The following is a 19,392-nucleotide window of genomic DNA, read 5'->3' as shown; positions in this document are numbered from 1 at the left end:
GCGGCGGGGAGGGAAACCCCTCCGCTGGCAGCCGACAGCCTGGCTGCGGTGCCAACCCCTCCCTGGGTTTTTGAGGCCAGGAGGGTCCCTGGGGGGGGGATCTCCCTTTTGGGGGCTCTGGGCCCTTCTGCTTCCCGGGGCCTTCAGCTCCATAGAAAAGATGAAAATATTATTTTATAGTGGCAGAATTTCCAGGACGAAGATAATCTGGGTCAGATTTTATTCTGTCCTCTTTCTCCTGATTTTAAAAGAAATTAAAAACATTTTCATGGGCCCCTAAGAATGTCACAGGCTGTAGGCATTGAGCCCAAAGGGCCTCACGGTCCAGTGGGGGCCACGCGCCCACAGAGCACTGCCCACCAGTGGGGGGTGGGCACCGCCTTTCCATCTTGGGTCTGTGCCCAGGGACACAGCTCCTGACACCCTCCAGGGAGCAGCTAGGGCCCAGCCCAGTCGCCAGAGGGTCAGGAAGGGAGGGAATCAGCGCCTCCTCCCAGGTTGTGAAACACCCAACGGACACGGAGGCCTGACCCGGGGCGGAGCAGGTGGCCGGGCCGTGGAGGGCGGACCTGGAAGCGGGCAGAGAGGCTGCCGAGAGGAAGTCAGGGCCAGCTGGGCGTGGGCAAGGCCGAGTGAGGCCCGCGCCCACGGTCGGTCAGTGACCCCTCGGTCTGTCCCAGACCCAAGCTTCCGCCTCAGGACCCTGCCTCCACCGCGTGCTCAGTGCCAGCTTGTTATCGGAGTCACATAACAAAAGAGACTCATGGAGGGCAAGTGTCCCGCCCAAGGTCGCACCTCCTGGGGCAGGAGAAGCCAGGCAGGCCCTGCTTCCTACCCGCCCCTTCCCCCATAGACCATCCCAGGTGTTTCGGGTGGGTCCCGTCCCTGGGCTCTGGGGTGAGCTGGGCAGACGCCCCCTCCTGCCGAAGGGCTCCAGGCATAGACCCTCTCCTCAAACAAAGGCACCTCCAGGGAATCTCGGGTCACTGTGTGCAGGACCCCGCAGGTCCAGCCCGCAGGTGGCCCCTTTCCAGACATGAGTCTTGCAGGAGCCGGAGGGAAGGGGGAGGGGCAGAGGGGCAGGACAGCCCAGCCTGGGGGACACGTCCTACTCCTGGGAGGGAAGGGGACACCCCGAAGCCAGCTCTGGTGGCCCAGAGGTGCCAGTCCTCTGCAGGTGTTGGGGGGGTTACACCTGTGCTCCCAGGTGCCCTGCTGCTCCTGAAGACCCCAGATCAGAAAAATGGAAGCTGCAAATGCTGTGATAATTCAAGGCAAGCACTTCGCCCACAGACCCATCAACTCCTCCAACAGCTGCATTAGAGCCCACCTCAAAGTCCTCACTTTGCTGTGTCCATGGGTCCGAAACTCTGATGTGCTGCCCCCTACCCCAGACCCCCTTGGAAGACCCACCCTACCCCAGACTGGGACATCTCAGGAGAAAGGACCCGATCCTGTGCTCCTGAAGCTCTGGTGTGGCCCTTCCCCGCTGAGCCAGGACCTGGGGTGGGAAGGGATGTTTGAAAATGAGTGGCCCTGTGTGGGTTCTGTCAGCCCTCCTGCACCCGCGGAGTCAGGCACTAAGCCCTCAGGAGAGCCGCCGGGCCGCCCCAGGGGCCGGGACAGCGGGCAGGTGTGAGGGAGCCCCCAGCCCCCCGGGACCACCTCCTTCACATGCTTTGTAGCAGCGCCTGTGTGGAGACAGCCGGCCTCCGAGGAGCCAGGCGGGACAAGGGGCCCTTGCAAATCTCCGTGCTTCCTGGGGCCGCCGCACTGCAGCAGGACACAACGCAGAGTGACAGTGGCATCTGCACCCTCCATTGTGTTTTATTTAAACTTCCTTTTAAAAGTGAAATGTAACATCTTTTCACCAGAGAGCGTGAAACTTCAAGTACACCTCCCAGGTGAAGCCAGAGCCCAGTGCCAGCCAAGGTCCCCTCCCGAGGGGGCTGCCACCCTCCAGGGACACCCCTGCCCTTTTCTCCACAGTCCACTCAGCACGCCTCCCAAACACAGCCCTGTGGTGTGGGCACTTTTGAAATGTACGTAAATGCAATCCAACAAGTTCTCAGGCTGGCTTCCTCTGCTCAGTGCTCTGCTTGTGAATTTCCACGATGGTTTTGCAGGAAGCAGGAATTTCTTCGTGTTAACGCTCTGCAGGTTTCTCCAGCAGGAACGTGACTCAGGCCAGGGGTCCCTCCTGCTCTGGATGGACATTTTAGTAGCTGCAGTTTGGAGCGGGACACTGTACTCCATGGGCCCTCTACCCCTGGGCACGCAGGATGGTGGGGCAGGACCCAGCTTCTGGTTGCGAGTGATCAAGCAAGGTCATGCATGTCCACAAGCACAGCCCGTCCCCAAAGTGGTGGTGCCAGTGTGCACACCCAGAGGTGCCAGGTGACACTCTCCTCTTCCTCATATAGCCACACTGAACCCTGTGCTGTCCAAATGGACAAGGGATTTTAATGTGTATTTCTCCGATCACTAGTAAAGTCAAACACCTTTTCTACCTGTTGGTATCAGGTAGAAATTCCACCAGACATTTAAATATTCCCTTTTGGGGAATGCAAATGAGGTATCACCTCACACCTGTTAGAATGGCCATCATTAAAAAAACTACAAATAACAAATGCTGGAGAGGGTGTGGAGAAAAGGGAACCCTCCTACACTGTTGGTGGGAATGAAAATTGATGCAGCCGCTGTGGAGAACAGTACAGAGATTACTCAAAAAGCTAAAAACAGGACCACCACAAGACCCAGCAAGCCCACTCCTGGGTATATATCCAGACAAAAACTCTAATTTGAAAAGATACATGCACCCCAATATTCATAGCAGCACTATTCACAATAGCCAAGTCCTGGAACAACTGAAACATCCATTGACATATGAATGGATAAAGAAGATGTGGTATGTATATACAATGGAATATTACTCAGCCATAAAAAAGAATGAAATAATGCTATTTGCAGCAACATAGATGGACCTAGAGGCTATCTTTTTAAGTGAAGTATCTTTCTCAGAAAAAGAAAGACAAATATCCTATGCTATCACTTATACATGGAATCTAAACCATGACACAAATGAACTTATTACGAAACAGGAAGAGACTCACAGATATAGAGAACAAACTTGTGGTTGACAAGGGAGAAGGGGGTTGGGGAGGGACGGCCTGGGAGTTTGGAGTTAGCAGATGCAAACCATTGTGCATGGGAGGGTTAAACAACAAGACCCTACTGTAGAGCCCAGGGAAGGGTATTCAACATCCTGGAATAAACCATAAAGGAAAACTCCATAAAAAAGCATGTGTGTGTGTGTGTGTGTGTGTGTGCGTGCCATGCAGCAGAAATTAACCCAACATTGTAAATCAACTATTCTTCAATAAAATACATTTTACAATAAATAAATAAATGTCTTTGGAAGTGTCTGTAACAAGTCACCTTCCCACTTTCTGCAGGGTTAGTGATTTACAGCAACTCTTTATTTATCCTGAATACAACACTTTGTCACTTCTGTGACAATTCTGCCAGTACCCCTTGCCCTCCCCCTGGTGTGTGTTTTCACTATCTCTGGGGTATCATGTGAGAACAGAACGTCTTAATTTCAAGGTCAGTGTTCAGGCTTTTCCATTAGGTTTAGTGCTTTTCATTCCTGCATAAGACATCCCCAAAGTTATTTGATACCTTATGATATATGGTCTAAAACCTCATATTTTTTCTAAAACCTCATATTTCTAAAACCTCAGTATTTCCAACACTTCTCTTTTTTTCATAGCAAAGATCGTGTTTCAGTTCTTGTCTTCAAGAAGCTCATAGCATTTATTGAAAGTTTATTCTCTCCCCATTGCTCCGTAGAGCCACCTCTGTGGTGCAGCAAGATCCTGAATTTGTTTGTATACTTTTTTTTGGCCTTTTTTTTTTTAGGGCCACACCCACAGCTTATGGAAGTTTCCAGGCTAGGGATCCAATGAGAGCTGTAGCAGCCGGTCTACAACACAGCCACAGCAACTCGGGATCTGAACTGAGTCAGCGACCTACACCACAGCTCACAGCAATGCTGAATCCTTAACCCACTGAGCGAGCCCAGGGATCAAACCCAAATCCTTATGGGTCATTAACCACTGAGCCATGACAGGAACCCCCAATATTGTGTATTCTAATTCATGAACATAGAATACTCTTCCATTGGTTCTGATTTTTTTAAATGTATTTCACTCATATTGGACAGTTTTCTCTTTGGAGGACTAGCATATATTTGGCTGAGACTATTCACAGTTATTTGATCTTGGTGTCATTATCAAAAATGTTTAAAATTTTGTTTTGTAATTCTTTGTGGCTAAATTTTAGAAACATGATTGATTTTTGCTAAGCTTATTCATTGTAAAAACTTAATTTTACATTCTCTTGAATTTTCTATACAGACCGTATTTTTTGAAAATAATAGCCTTGTGCCTGCCTTTCCAAGTCTTTTACATTTCATGTCCTTTTCTGGCTTGCTGCACCAGGAGTGACATCCAACACCACGTTGACCAGAAGGAGTGGTTTCTGGGCAGCCCTTTGTTTTCAGTCTCGGAGAACATTTTTCTGCCTTCCCCATTAAATATCTTGCCATTTCAGTATCTGCAGCTTCTGGGGACCTGTTTCTAAAGTCTGTTGTTTCTGTTTGTTCTTGTGTGTGTTGTCTTTTATCCTCGTGAACCTCAACGTCTTTCACTGTGTTCTAATATTTAATTTGAAACATTGAATTCAACATTGAATTTAATTCTGCAAATTTGAAATTTGCAGGAACGATTTAGGTCCTGGGGGATGCTATTCTCCTTCAGAGAAGATTTGTGTTGGTTTCCACCAGGAGCAGTGGGCACCAGTGACCTAGAGAGACCTTAATAGAATTTGGGGAGTTGAGAATTTTCCCAGGACACATAGATGTCTCAAAACCAGTTTGCAATCCACTTAGGGCTGGCTCTCGATGAGTCATCCTTATTCCTAGGGAGAAACCCTTCTGGATCCCAACCCCAAATCCAATCCCTTGACAGACCTTAGACCCCAACTTTGACCTTTAGCCCTGCAAAACTGTCAAGGTAACAGACCAGCTTCTCAGCTGTCTTTTGTTCCTCTCTCCAGACTTCTGCTGCTCTAAGAGTATAGCAAGTTGGCCCTTTCCTACTCAGTTAACTTGGCTATGCCTTCAAGCACACCTTTTTTTGTTTTTATTTTTACTTTATCTTTATTTTTAAAATTTTTTAATTAAAAAAATGTATTGGAGTGTAATTGACTGGGCACGTTTTTTAGTTTCAGATGTACAGCAACATGAATCAGTTATACACATACATGTATCCATCCCTTTTCAGATTCTTTTCCCATATAGGTCACTACACAGTACTGAGTAGATTTCCCTGTGCTGTACAGCAGGTCCTTGCTGGGGGGAGGGATTAATTAGGAGGTTGGGGTTAACATGAAATAGTTAAGTAACAGGTAGCAAATCTCCTGTTTAATGTCTTGTCTATTTGCCCTTATGAGGACAGACAGCCCCAAATACCTAATGTGCCATTGCCAGAAGTCAAATGACTTTTATTGATCCCACTTTTAGATGCTTGAACTTGACTGAGACTTGCATTCTTTTGTATCCTTAGGGCCACGTCCTCTTAGGAACCTTAAAGTGATAACTGATCAATACTGAGCTATATTGTTGACAGCTCACCTGCAATACCTCCACCAGCAATGCAAAGAAGAGGAAGCCTCCTGGTATGGGGGTGGAGGCAGGGGGCATCACTGGCAGACAGGGGTGAGGAATGAGGACTTGCTGCCTCTTGCCCTGTCCTGCAAAGGCCAGATGAACACTCCTGAACTGCCTTCTCTCCAAAGACAAAGTCCAGACCTGTGCTGTGTGGACAGGATGCCCCCTCTAGTAGCTGGGGAGGCTGAATGGTGCCTGAGACATGCTTGCTGCTTGGTCACCCTGCCTCAGCGGGCTGGAGCCACTGCATAAAAATCTGTAGGGTCTAGTGTCACTGCAGTGCCGGCAGAGCTGGACCTAAGGTCCTGTGTCCCCCTTTTGCCAATCTTTGGTCTGGCAGAGTGTGGTTCGGAGGCCAGCCCACACACACTGGCCCAGGGAGGTAGCAAACCGCAAAGGACTGTCACCCTCAGCTCCCTCCCCTTGTCACCTTCCTCTGCTCCTTTGTGACCATTTCTGCTCATCTGCAGAACCCCTTCACACCACGCCTGCCCGTGTCCCAACCGAGGGTGCTCGTTGTACCAGATGTGGGGTCTGCCTTCCGGGATTTGGGGGAAAGACTTAGCTCTCTCACAGGTGCTCTCCCACGGGTGCAATGGACAGACCAGGGGTCCTCAGACATTAGCCAGACCCAAGATGCTGTCTAGCTCTTACTCGCTGTGAGACTCAGTTTCCCCACCTGCAAAATTCACATAACAGTGTCTTCCTGGCAGATGTCAGTAGTATTTGGCACAGAGTAAGTGCTCAGAATTTTTTTTCCTCCTCCCTCCAAGTGCCCGGTGACTGCCTCCATCATTAGAATGTTCTGGAAGTCAGATGGTGGAGAGCGCTGTCTCCAGCCAAGCCTTGCTTCCATTCCAGTTGAGGGCTCAGGTTGATGTTTGGGTGGAGCTGAGTAGTAAGATGGATTTGGGGACTGGGCTTTCCTAAGCCACAAACAAGGTGGATCCTTCCCAACAGAGCTGGGAGCTCTCGGATGGGGACCAGGGTGTCAGGCAGGGGGAAGTGAGCCTGATTCAGCGGGTGGCCTGGTGGGGCCCAGATGGAAGGAAACGCCCTCTGCCATCATCTGGGACCTGCTGCTGGTGTGACCAAAGGCTGGAGGAAGTGGGCCTCCCCAGGGGAGTTGAGAAACCCAGGCTCAGGCTGCACTGGCTTCTCCTGCCCACACGAGCGAGAGAGATCAAAGACTGAGGACATGGAGCTGAGCAGAGTTGCCGTGGCCCTGGGGCCCACTGGCCAGCTCCTCCTGTTCCTGAGCTTCCAGACCCTGGCTGCCCAGGCTGCCGACACCTGTCCAGGTGAGACAGACCTGAACTTCCAGTCCCTGCAAGTCAGTGAGTGTGGACAGATAGAGTGTCCTGGGCTAAACCCTCTGCATGCATCTCTTCTGAAGATGCAGCAGCTGAACTTCACCCTCTGGCAAGGAGAAGACAGGCCCCAGGTCATGCAGGTCAGAGAGAGAGGGAAGACCTCTAATCCTGGGTCTGTCTGACCCTCAAGCCTATGATTTGCCCCACAAGCTTCCCAGCGCGGTCTCAACTCTGCGCCAAGGAGGACAGCTCACGTCCTCTGTCTACTCCTGGGCTTTCTGGAAAGACTCTCGATGCCAAAGGCTCCCACTTGGGGTTTGTTAGTGCAGGTGTCTGGCCCTTACTTCAGAGAGTCTGGGCAGCTTTGGGGCCCATGGCGTTGTGTCTCCCTCCTGACCCCAGGCAGGTGGATGCCCCCCCCAACTGTGATTGGCTGCCCCGACGACAGGTCGGAAGGAAAGGAGGCAGACACCCGGACAGCGGCCGCTGGGTGTGCAGTGAGAGCAGGGCCAACTCCCACATCCTCTACCTTGTCTCTTGGGAGGAATTTTAGTTCTTAAATCAGCAAAATTAATTATCCTTACTGAGGAGGAAACAGACCTCAGGTCCCGGTTCTCCTGGAGCTTCCTCTAGGTCCTAGGATCAAACGTGTCCCCTCTCTGGGGAACAGTCACGGAGCCCTTCCAGCTCAGAAACTCTGTAGTCATGTGCCCAAGGTCTGGGGGTGAAAATATTATGTGGACCCCAATTCCCCATCTTATAAATATTTATTGTTATTATTAATTGAAATTACACACTGTTTGTGAAACTCTTGAAATGAATTATACTTAAAACTGTTAAAATTTGCACTATCTAATCTAATCTTTCCCACAGCCCTATTCCTGTGCCCACTTGGGCGCCCAATGGGCAGAGCTCAGAGAGGCTGAGTGACTTGCCCAAAGACACACAGCACTGAGGAGGGGGCTGCTCTGGCCAGATGGACTCCAAGGCCAGGGCTCTGCCTCCCCTCCCCACCTGACCAGTGCCCACCAGACGAGGGAAAAGCCACTGCCATGCTGACCCTCCTCAGAAGCGGGTGATGCTGGCCACAGCCAAGGGCCCCGACCAAAGTCACCGCAGGGCAGGTCCCCCTGGATGGGGTGGACTGCCGGCTCTGCGGGACTCGCGGGTCCAGGACGAGCACCCCACCAGCGCCCTGTTTCCCTGCAGAGGTCAAGGTGGTGGGTCTGGAGGGCTCGGACAAGCTCTCCATCCTTCGAGGCTGCCCGGGGCTGCCTGGAGCCACCGGGCCCAAGGGAGAGGCGGGCGCCAATGGACCGAAGGGTAGGTGCCGGGGACGGATGGGGGTGGGGGACCCTGAGCCCTTGATCTTCTCATAACGGATCCCCGGTGGGCAGTGCCGCTGGCCCTGCTCAGAGGCGGCATCAGAGGTGACCCCCGAGGGGCCCACCGGGATGGCCACTCCCGGAGGAGGGGCTGGTTTCAACTCTTCTCTCAGCTCACATCTGGGCATATTTTCATAGACTCTGCTTCCTGGTCCCGGATTGGGCACTGGCTTTATGTGGCCATCAGAGGAAACTGGGGCTCAGGGTGGTGAGCCACGTCCAGGGAGGGTGGGGCTGGGCTTCCATCTGGTGTGAGGACCCCCGTGAGGGCCTGGGCCCCAGTCTGGTGCAGAAGGCAGACTTGAGGGCTGCATCCCCCCAGCCTGGGTGTGAACAGATGCCTCCAAGGGCGCCTGGTGGGGCAGGGCTCTGCAGACAGCGTGAGCATCCTAAGAGGTGACCAGTTCAGGTCCTAGAGGTGGAAGGGCTGCATGCGCTCAGCACGAGGGGCTCCAGGTGGGATCTCTGCTCAGGAGGGGGCACTGAGAGGAGGAAGAGCGAGCCCGGGTCAGTCTGCACCCCCCACCCCAGCTGCTGCTCAGGCTCCGCCCCTCCGCCCCAGCCCACCCACCGCCTGCAGGGAGGTGAGCCTGCTGGCCATGTCCTGAGACCCGGCTGAATCCGGAGCTGCCTCTCCTGACCTTCTCAGTCCTCTCAGGAGGAGGGGAAGGGGCCCAGGGACATCCTAGCCCCACTGACTTCCAGGGAGGCCTCACAGCTCCTGCCCCTCCTTGCTGGACGTGGCGTCCAAGCCTCCGCAGCGGGACGCAGCCTCCTGCCAACTGGCGCTGCATCTGAGGCTGAGCCCAGCGCCCAGCCCCTCCTCCCTCCCAGAACCCACGTGTCCAGCTGGACCTGTGTGACAGGGACTCCGAGGACGCGTTCCTCGACCCAGGCCCCCAGCTAGATGGTAAAGCTCTCTGGGGGCGTGTGGACCTGGCCCTGTCACACAGTGGTGGACGGGAGCTGGGGCAACGGGGGTCCCTGCGGCCAGAGCTCGGGGTGCTGGCGGGTCTGCACCCCAGTGACCTCTCTCTGCAGCCACCCCGGCTGAGTCATGGGACAGCGGTCCTGAGGGTGCCCGAGCTGGGCTGGAAGGGGGGGAGGCAGGACTTTATTCCTCAGCCTGGAGATGCTCGAGCAGAAGGGTTCCGTGGGCCTTTTCCTCACGGATGTGTCTTTGGAATTTCCAGGAGAGCGAGGCTCCCCCGGCGTCGTCGGGAAGGCAGGACCGGCTGGGCCCAAAGGTAACCAAGGAGACGAGAGCTCGGACCCCTAAGTGGATGCGGGGGGTCTGTCTACAGAGAAGCGAGACGGAGATGGAGCGAGGGAGGAGGTGGGCTGGGGGAGGCAGAACCCCAGGGGCTCCCATCACGGTTCCCACTTCCAGAGTCTCAGGAAAGTGCGTGAACAGGGTCCCGCCCCCAAGGCAGCCCCTCCTAACCCAGGGCAAACCCCAGGCCTGTGAGCACCCCCCGGGGCCCAGCCCCCTGAAAGCCATGTAAGCCACGGAGCACGCCTGTGCGGTGCCCAGAGCCCTCGGCCTCATCCGCCCACCCCGACCTCCCCAGGAGCCAAGCACCTTTCCAGGGGGAGGGTCGGTGCCCGCTGACCAGTCTTCTTCTGCATCCCCCGTCTCTCCCCAGGAGACCGAGGGGAGAAGGGCGCGCGTGGAGAGAAAGGTGAGCCCCTTCAGCACCTTGGGGACACCCATAGACTCCGCAGGGGGCTGGGGCCCCAGAGCCTCGGTCACACCCAGCATGACCCCGGGTGAGGGTCTCCGACCCTGTCTCCGACCCAGTTCATCCGAATGATGGGTGGGGGCGGAGGGCCTCTGAGCCGGGCTGGGTTTGTTCACGGTCGGTCTCGGGGGGCTCAGAGCCCCGCAGTGGCCAGCTGCAGACACAGCTGATCCGTAAAACCCATGACTGCACCACGGTGGGCGTTTACCTTGTGTCTTTTTCTGTTTTCTGCTCACTTATTTAAAAACTGCAAAACTAAGAAAAGGCAAAACTCACGAAACTCTCAGACACATCAGATGCCCTGGTCACACATACGAAGTACAAGGCCGAGGCCCAGAGCTCCCTCCGAGCACCCCTCGGGCTTTCCGCGACCGAGACTCTGCTGGGGCCCCCGGCCGTGGAAAGCGGTGGACCGAAGGTCGATCCTCTGCCCCCGAGCCGTGCAGCCCAGGCGAGGCGGCCACCGCGGCGTCCCGGCCAGGGCCTCGAGCCCCAGTGTCGACCACTCGTCCCAGGCAGGCCAGGCCAGGCCAGGCACGGGGGTGGGGGGTGGGGAGGGGTGTCAAGCAAGGCCCAGCGAAGCTGCATCTGTGAACTGCTTCGTGCGGCCGGACGGTGTTTGTCCTGGAAAGAGCTGGATAGTGGTCTCCGTTCTGTGTTCGCAGAGCAGGTGGGGCTGAAGGGGACAGGCTGTTTCCAGACGTGTGACGCGCATGTCCCCTCTCCCCACAACAGGAGAGCCTGCGCAGCTCCAGTCATGTGCCACAGGTGACTGCCCACACGCTGACCTCCAGACCTCAGCCTGGACCCGCCCCTGCTGGGGAGAGGTCGACCAGAAGGCCAGCTGCACAGACTCACCTTCCAGGATCCAAAGACAAAGCACTCTGCACCCATGTTACTCCTCAAAGAGTCAAGCGACCGGCAGCTGCTGCCTGGATGACTCTAGCATGTTCCATGGCAATTCTGGAGGAGTTTATACCTGCCCCTGCAGGGCCAGGTGCCCAGGAGGCTAAGTGGGGGCAGCCCAGGTGGACCGGGCTGGGCCATCGCAGCTGGCTGGCCTGGGGGCTGCGGCCCTGCCCAGGCTGCAGGCTTCCCCTCCCCCAGCAGGGGTCCCTGCGTCTCCCTGCCCCACCCCCACCCCCGCTGCCCCTGCCCAGGGCTCCGGCCCTGGCATCCACCTCCCCGCTTCCCTTCCCAGGACCTCGGACCTGCAAGGAGCTGCTGACCAGGGGGCACTTTCTGAGCGGCTGGCACACCATCTACCTGCCGGACTGCCAGCCCCTGACGGTGCTGTGTGACATGGACACGGATGGCGGGGGGTGGACCGTGAGTGCGGGCTCCCCGAGACGGCCCCGGGGTCTTGGGCGGCGGTGGGCTGTGTGCTCCTGGGAGTCACAGCGGCCGGGTCCTGCGCGGGTGGGAGGGCCCGTGTGGCCGAGGTCCCCGTGCTGGGGACGGCGCCAGGCCCCCGTCTCCCGCCCTCTCCCACCCGCACAGGTTTTCCAGCGCAGGAGCGACGGGTCGGTGGACTTCTACCGGGACTGGGCCGCGTACAAGCGGGGCTTCGGCAGTCAGCTGGGAGAGTTCTGGCTGGGGAACGACCACATCCACGCCCTGACGGCCCAGGGTAGGGCCTTGGCGGGGGCACTCCGACCTCCACGGGCCCCGGACCTCAGCCCCGGACCAGCCGGAGCCGGCGATGCCGCCCCCCGCCCCCCGGGTGGTCCCCCCTGACCTCAGGAAGGCTTGTCACCGGGCCGGCCTGGGACAGGTTTTCTCTTCGTCTCGCTGGGTGTTAGAATCAGAAGCTGGACTGTTAGGGTGTAGACCTCTCTGGTCTCAGGGCCAAGTGTATCTTAAGCTGGGATGAGGAAGTGGGGGGCGTCTGGCCTGAGGGGCCCTTCTCCCACTTCCAGCTGTCGGTCCTTCCTTGAGGCTGGGGTCTCAGGCCCCCCGAGCCCCTCCCCGGCCTCTCTCAGTCAGGGCACGCGGGGGTCCCCCGAAGCCACCCTCCCCCTTCTCTGTTCATAACCCCGGCTTCACGGCTGGTCCTGAGGAAAACCGAGAGGCTGTACATCCTTTTCGACATCTTCCGTGACCTTGAAGGTGACCTCTCGTGCCTGGAAAGTCGTGCCAAGGAAACTCTAGACACAGTCACTTAGCACCCTGGCGGCGAGGGGACCAACAGCCACTTGCAGAATTTACAGTTTCCCAGGGGAGAGAGGCTTCATTCCAGCCAAGGGACACCAACATCGCGTTAGGCGTGGCCGAGGGGACAGCAGGGGAGCTATTTGGAGAGAGGGACTTGTCCCAGGCTCTCACCCACTCCTGGCTGAACCTTCCAGGGCTGCCACGTTCAGACACCCCTTGAGAATGGCCCCCAGTTCCCACCTCCCACACCTGGAGGGAGAGGCCCTTCTGCTGAGACCCGAACCCCTGCCCCTGCAGGAACCAGTGAGCTCCGGGTGGACCTCGTGGACTTCGAGGGCAACCACCAGTTTGCCAAGTACAGGTCCTTCCAGGTGGCAGGCGAGGCAGAGAAGTACAAGCTGGTCCTGGGAGGCTTCCTGGAGGGCAATGCAGGTGGGTGTCTGCGGCGGGACCGTGGCCTGGGTCCTGGCTCTGTCTGCCATGAATGACCCTGGGCCGGGGGCTCCCCTCTCTGGGCTCTGCCTTCTCCATCTGTAAATGCAGACGCTAATTTACCGGAGGCTCTGTGTAGCCTGGGGACTGGTGACACAGGAAGTTACAGCTCCTAGACTTTATCTGCAGAGCTGTGAGGGGTCTCTGACTGACCCCTGTCCTTGCTGACCCCTGGAAAAGGACAGACCATTCATACGAAGCCTTAGAACCCTGTTCCCAAACTGGGTTCGGTGGAGCAGGAGCCCCATGGGATGGACTTGCCCCAAAGACTATGGTCAGAGGATATGCGGGAAGGCATTTCCCCCAGCACATCCTCAGGGAACTCCCTGTGTGCACTTGCTCAGGGAAGGAGCTTGGAGCCTGTCCGGTTGTGCTGACCCTGAGCTGCTCAGGTCAAGGCCCACCGGGTGGGGGTGGGGCGGGGTGGGCCTTGCTCATGGGAGCCTTCAAGTTCATGTTCCCTTGACACGCACCTGCTCGGGGGAGCGGGGGCTCCAGATGGTGAGGACAAGGCCCAGAAAAGAGGTGCAGGATGGGGGCAAGGAGGGGCCAGAAGAGAAGAGAGCTGGTCCTGGTGGCCTTGGAGCAAGGAGGACACAGGAGTGGCTGCAGAAAGCGGTCCCGCGCCCTGGGTGGAGCGCCTGGACCAGGAGCCTCCCCTGCCCCAAGGGCTCAGCTCTCGGCTCCCTGGGGCCCTGCTGACGTGTCCCCGGAGGGAGGTGGCGGGGCCTCTGGACAGCAGGGTCCCTGTGGTACCAGCAGCACCCACGCTCTCTCCCGAGCAGGTGACTCCCTGTCATCCCACAGAGACCAGTTCTTCTCCACCAAAGACCAGGACAACGACAACCATTCGGGAAACTGCGCGGAGCAGTACCACGGCGCCTGGTGGTACAACGCCTGCCACTCCTCCAACCTGAACGGCCGCTACCTCCGGGGACTGCACACCAGCTATGCCAACGGCGTCAACTGGAGGTCGGGGAGAGGGTACAACTACAGCTACCAGGTGTCGGAGATGAAAGTGCGTCTCACGTAGGTGGGGCCCGGCCCGGCTCCTCCCCATCCACCGGCCTGCAGCCTCCAGAAGCTTCGCTCCGTTCTGCCAGCATCTCGTCATCCCTGCCACCCCCTCACTCCCACTCCATAAACCTGCCTTGCCCAGACCCTTCTCTCCCATCAGTGTCTGAACGCATGTGCCCCACGGCCTCACAGAGGAAGAATCACGTTTCAAAAGTGTTTGCTTTCTGCTTTTTCCTCCCAGTCTGCGTCCTGGAGCACCAGCTGTTTTCAGCATCTGTAGCCAGTTCTCAGCAGGAGCATCTACCTGGCTGTGTTAGGGAGTGTTAGGGCATCCCTTTAGCAGGTGACATCACTGACATCCCCGGAGGGCACGTTCCACCATCATCAGCCCCCGGACTTAAGCTCCCGCCGTTATGGGCACGGCGGCCCCCAGCTCCCCCAGCTCCCCTGCCCCAGCCTCAGTTAGTCTCAGCACCTTTGCACATGTTTAAGCAGGATGCTTTGCACCTAGAGAACTCTCGTGAAAAGTGGGAGAGGGGTTCCCGCTGTGGCTCAGTGGTAATGAGCCTGACCAAGATCCATGAGGACACAGGTTCGATCCGTGGCCTTGCTCTGTGGGTTAAGGATCAATCCGTCGTGGCTGTGAGCTGTGGTGTAGGCCGCCAGCTGCAGCTTGGATTGACCCTAGCCTGGGAACCTCCATGTGATGCGGGTGTGGCCCTAAAAAGACAGAAAAAAAGCAAGTGGGGGAGTTAAACAGGGAGCGTTCTGCTTCCTGTCCATGCAGTAGGTGCTCTGGGCCAGCTTCCCCAGGGAGCAGCTGAAATGCCACACCCTGGTCCCCAGGGGAGGGCTGCCTCTGCCCAGGGCGCAGCTGCCGACTGTCACCCACAAAGCCTCGCACGGCACAAGCCTCTGCTCCAGGGCAATTACGGACCTACACCTGCAAGACTGGGGAGCCTGGTGGGAGGAAGTGAAGGAGAATTATCTCCATCTCTCCGGTCAGGGAGGGGTGTCTTAACCAGGATTTCAGGAGCACCAGCCAAAAGGAAAAGATCCATCAATCCAATATCACTAAAATCAAGACCTAAAAAAAATCAGGATCTTGGGAGTTCCCGTCGTGGCTCAGTGATAACAAACCCGACGAGCATCCATGAAGACACGGATTCCACCCCTGGCCTCGCTCAGTGGGTGAAGCGTCCAGTGTTGTGGGAGCTGTGGTGGAGGTCACAGATGTGGCTCGGACCCCGCATTGCTGTGGCTGTGGTGTAGACCACTGGCTGCAGCTCCGTTTCAACCCCTAGCCTGGGAACTTCCATAGGCTGTGGGTGCAGCCCTAAAAAGACGAAAAAAAAAAAAAAGTCAAGATCTTCTGTGTATCAAAGGACACCGCGGGATAGAAGAAGAAAGTCAGAGGGAGAGGAAGCCTCCGGGACACGTAGGCTATTAATTGTCTCCTGCTGCCTCAGCTCACTGCCCACAGTGCAGGGGCTGGGAAACACAGCCCTGTGTTAATACAGAGTCCTGCGGGTTAGCGGTCAGTGTAGAGTGACTGGTCTAGACGCGAGTTGCCGCAGGGCTGGTTCCTTCTGGGGAGCCTCACGGAGAGTCTCTTCCTTCGGCTTTTCCGGCCTCCGGAGGCCCTGGCACTGCTTGGTTCGTGGCCTCTTCCTCCAACAGCAAAGGCAGCGAGAGCGGCTCTCTCTGAGCTGCTTCCGTGGTCACAGCTCCCTCGGGGTATGGCCGGAAAGGCTTTCCACTGGGAGGCACTCACGGGCTTAGGCCCAGACACCGGTACCTCAGGACCCCCACGCGAGACCCTTAACCTAAGCACGCCGCCATGGAAAGTGACACGAACTCTGGGGATTCGGGTAGGGAATCCGGCTGGGGAAATTTTATTCTGCCTACCACAGCCTGCTAAAAAAAAAACAAAACCCAAAAAACACACACAGTCTCAGAGTTCCTGCTGCGGTGCGGCGGGATAAGGATCTGACTGCAGTGGCTCAGGTCACCGCAGAGGTGCGGGTTGATCCCCAGCCCAGGGGGTTAAGGATCTTATGCTGCTGCGGCTTTGGCATGGGTCACAGCTGTGGCTCGGATTGCATCCCTGACCTGAAAACTTCCATATGCCGAGGGGGCAGCCAAAACAAAAACGAAAACCAAACAGCAGAAAAACCAAAAAACCGTGGTCTCGTATTTGGAATGGAGAATATTTAGGTACGTAGACCATTTAAAGAATTCCCAATCAACGCGAGCTATAATAGCTCCGTAAGAAGAGGCTAAGACATTAAAAAGACGATCTTGCCCCAGGACCACTGTATTTATGCACAGCCTCTCTGTGCTACTGGTTCTCAAGGAAAGGCACATTATAACGCAAACGCGATGCTGTCCCACACCAGGACGGCCAGAATTCGAAAAACTGACAAGACCCAGTGTTGGTGACGCAGGAGGGCGAGGAGGACTGCATGGGCTGCTGGCATCGGTGTGAATGGGTGCTTCCAGCTTGGGAAACGTTTGGCAGCCTCTCTGCTGGAGCAGAAAACCCACATTCTCGTAACCTGGCAACTCCGCTGCCTGACGAGAAATAACGTCAAGAGCCACACAGACGTCCAGCCACCCCGCCTTCGGGAGGAGGACGGTGGTGACAGAGCCAGGACGGCCGAGCCATGACCTAGAGCACCGCGCAGCCCGGCTGACGTTCTGGGTGGAGAGAGAGGATTGGCGTGGCAGTGGTGGCAGAGGAAGTGGGATTCGGGGCAGTGTGTGCTGTTGGCTCACTTTGAACAAAATCATTTGCGAAGTCAAAGTAACCTGCTGTATTTGGGATGCCCGCGTAGGTGGTAAACACACCAGGACAACCAGAAAGTGACTGCCTTTGGGGTGGGGTTGCTGGTGCCTGGGAAGGGACGCAGATGGCCTTCGGGGTTCTGCGTGGTGAGGACGAGCAGGCTGGCCACACGGTAACACACTGCAGTTTTCATTTTACACACTTTTGGGGCATGTTGGAGTCACAATTTCATAACTTGTTTGAAAAGGGCACCCCTGGATCCAAGGATGAGTGTCCCAACACCCACGGTCATTGACTCAGTAACTGAGGGGAGGTCCCTGCGGCCCCCTGCAGCTCATCAGACCCCACCACGTCCCAGCCACGGTCTCTCATCAGAAGTAAAGTCTGCTCATTGGAGCTGCAACTTTCTTCCTTAATGTAAGCATCTGATAAATCCAGTAAGATGGAATTCCCATGGTGGCTCAGCAGAAACAAATCCGACTAGTCTCCAGGAGGATGAGGGTTCAATCCCTGGCCTCGATCAGTAGGTGAAGGATCTGGCGTTGCCGTGAGCTATGGTGTAGGTGGCAGACCCAGCTTGGATCCTGTGTTGCTGTGGCTGTGGTGTAGGCTGGCAGCTGCAGCTCTGATTCAACCCCTAGCTTGGGAACTTCCATATGCACCAGTGCAGCCCTAAAAAGAAAAAAAAAAAAAATCCAGGAAGATTTATAAGTCTAGAAATGGTTCATATAATAAAAGCCATAATGGACAACTATCTAGAAATATACAGTCCACCAAAATTATAGTGGACAACTATCTAGAAATATACAGCCCACCAAAACTGGGTCAGGAAGAAACAGAGCGTTTGAACAGAATGATCACTAGAGATGAAATTGAATGTATAATAAAAACACCCCCCACAAACAGAAGTCCAGGACCAGATGGCTTCACAGGTGAATTCTACCAAACATACAAAGGAGAACGTTTACCCATCCTTCTTAAACTCCCCCAAAAGATTAAAGCAGAAGGAACACTCCCAAAGACATTCTATGAAGCCACCAACACCCTAATACCAAAACCAGATAAAGATACTATCAAAAAAAGGAGTTCCCGTTGTGGCGCAGTGGTTAACGAATCTGACTAGGAACCATGAGGTTGCGGGTTCGATCCCTGGCCTCACTCAGTGGGTTAAGGATCTGGCATTGCCGTGAGCTGTGGTGTAGGTTGCAGATGCGGCTCAAAAACTGCATTGCTGTGGCTCTGGTGTAGGCTGGTGGCTACAGTGCTGATTGAACCCCCAGCCTGGGAACTCCATATGCTGCAGAAGCAGCCCTAGAAAAGGCAAAAAGACAAGACAAAAAAAGGTTTTTTTAAATTAAAAAAAGAGAAAATTGCAGGCTAATACAAGCCATTGAATTATGACTTTCATGTTAAGGAATCTGGACAGGTTTGCATCTCACGGTGTTACCACGTTTAAAGAATTTGGCCTCTTGCAAATTAAGTGTCACAAATCCAATCTTAAAAGTGCCATTAACTAAGTGACTTGGTCTTGTAATGTCATCTGGGAACCTTGGTGCATTTAGACTCAGTATTGGAGTATGTAAGAGACTTGGGATTCATTGCATTTCTAAGTAAAATCACTAGATTTCTGAAAATTAATTAGCACTAAGAAGGTTTTGTCCATTAGGCAATTGAAATGCATAAAGGAGGAGTTTGAATATATTACACTTACAATTCAAAGTTTTGAAGGTTTCATGAATTAGATGTGTGCTGCCTAAAGGCCCTTCAAAGGGACTGTTAAGATTTGCAGGTCTTGGAGTTCCCGCCGTGGCTCGGCTCAGCGGCTTAAGAATCCAACTGCCTCAGCTCGGCCCCACACCGTGGGCTAAGGATGCAGCCTTGCTGCAGCTGCAGTGCAGGTCACAGCTGCGGCTGTCTCAGATTCAATCCCTGGCCCAAGAGCAGCATGTGCCTTGGGTGCTGTCATAAAAAATAACTTAACAACAAAATAGCTCTGCAGGTCTTACAAATAGAAGAACAAGATCTGTCAGCCAAACCCAAGAGATGCGGGAGAGCCAAGCTTTTGGATTTGTAGCCTTCGGATGCGGAACAAAACAAGGGCACCACCACCCCCCGCCCCGTCTCCTTCCTGAGGAGGGGGAGGTGGGGCTCCACCGGGAGGTTCGGAGCCCAGCCTTGCTCTCTCGTTAGTGAACACTTTCTTTCCCCACCTTCCCTCTCTCAGCCTAACGTGGACGCCCCTCTTCCTTCCCTCATGGTGGTCGAGTTTGAGACTGCAGCCCAGGGTGGACGAGTCCCTCTACTGGCGACCAGGGAGCTCTCTCAGCCCTGGTCAGCTCCCTGCACCTCCTGCCTTCTGTGTCACTGTGTCCTGGATGCATTTTTATCACCTGACCTAGCGCACCAGGCGTTGCTATTACGTGGTTACACAGCCCATGTTGACGCAGCTGCATTCTCGCCCCTTAGGTGGCTCTTCTTCTGTCTCCCATCTCTTGCTCATTCTGGGCTCTTTCAGTCTATAATTTCTGAACGAAGGTCTCTTTTGGTGATGAATTCTGTCCATTTTTGTTTTCTGAAATAGTCTTTATTTTGCTTCACTTTCGAGAGTATTTTCACTGGGTGTAAAATCCTGGGTTGGCAGGTATTTTCTTCCAGCACGTACTTTATTTATTCATTTATTTATTTATTTATTCATTTATTTATTCATTGCTTTTTAGGGCCACACCCATGCATATGGAGGTGCCCAGGCTAGGCGTCAAATCAGAGCTAC

The 19,392-nt window shown here is 55.2% G+C and overlaps 1 protein-coding gene across 5 annotated transcripts; it reads left to right on the top strand.

Moving 5' to 3' along the window:
• FCN1 (ficolin (collagen/fibrinogen domain containing) 1) lies at positions 6,799-14,050 on the top strand. 5 transcript variants are annotated; one of them, XM_021082870.1, is made up of 9 exons: positions 6,821-7,032; positions 8,254-8,367; positions 9,623-9,676; positions 10,076-10,111; positions 10,907-10,939; positions 11,373-11,500; positions 11,672-11,801; positions 12,623-12,757; positions 13,625-14,050. In XM_021082870.1, the coding sequence occupies exons 1-9, from the start codon at positions 6,930-6,932 to the stop codon at positions 13,732-13,734; spliced, it is 843 nt and encodes a 280-aa protein (XP_020938529.1). In that variant the 5' UTR covers positions 6,821-6,929; the 3' UTR covers positions 13,735-14,050.

The sequence above is a fragment of the Sus scrofa genome, chromosome 1 (genome assembly GCF_000003025.6).
Source record: "Sus scrofa isolate TJ Tabasco breed Duroc chromosome 1, Sscrofa11.1, whole genome shotgun sequence".
Taxonomy (NCBI): domain Eukaryota; kingdom Metazoa; phylum Chordata; class Mammalia; order Artiodactyla; family Suidae; genus Sus; species Sus scrofa.
This window is presented reverse-complemented; position numbering and strand designations above follow the sequence as displayed.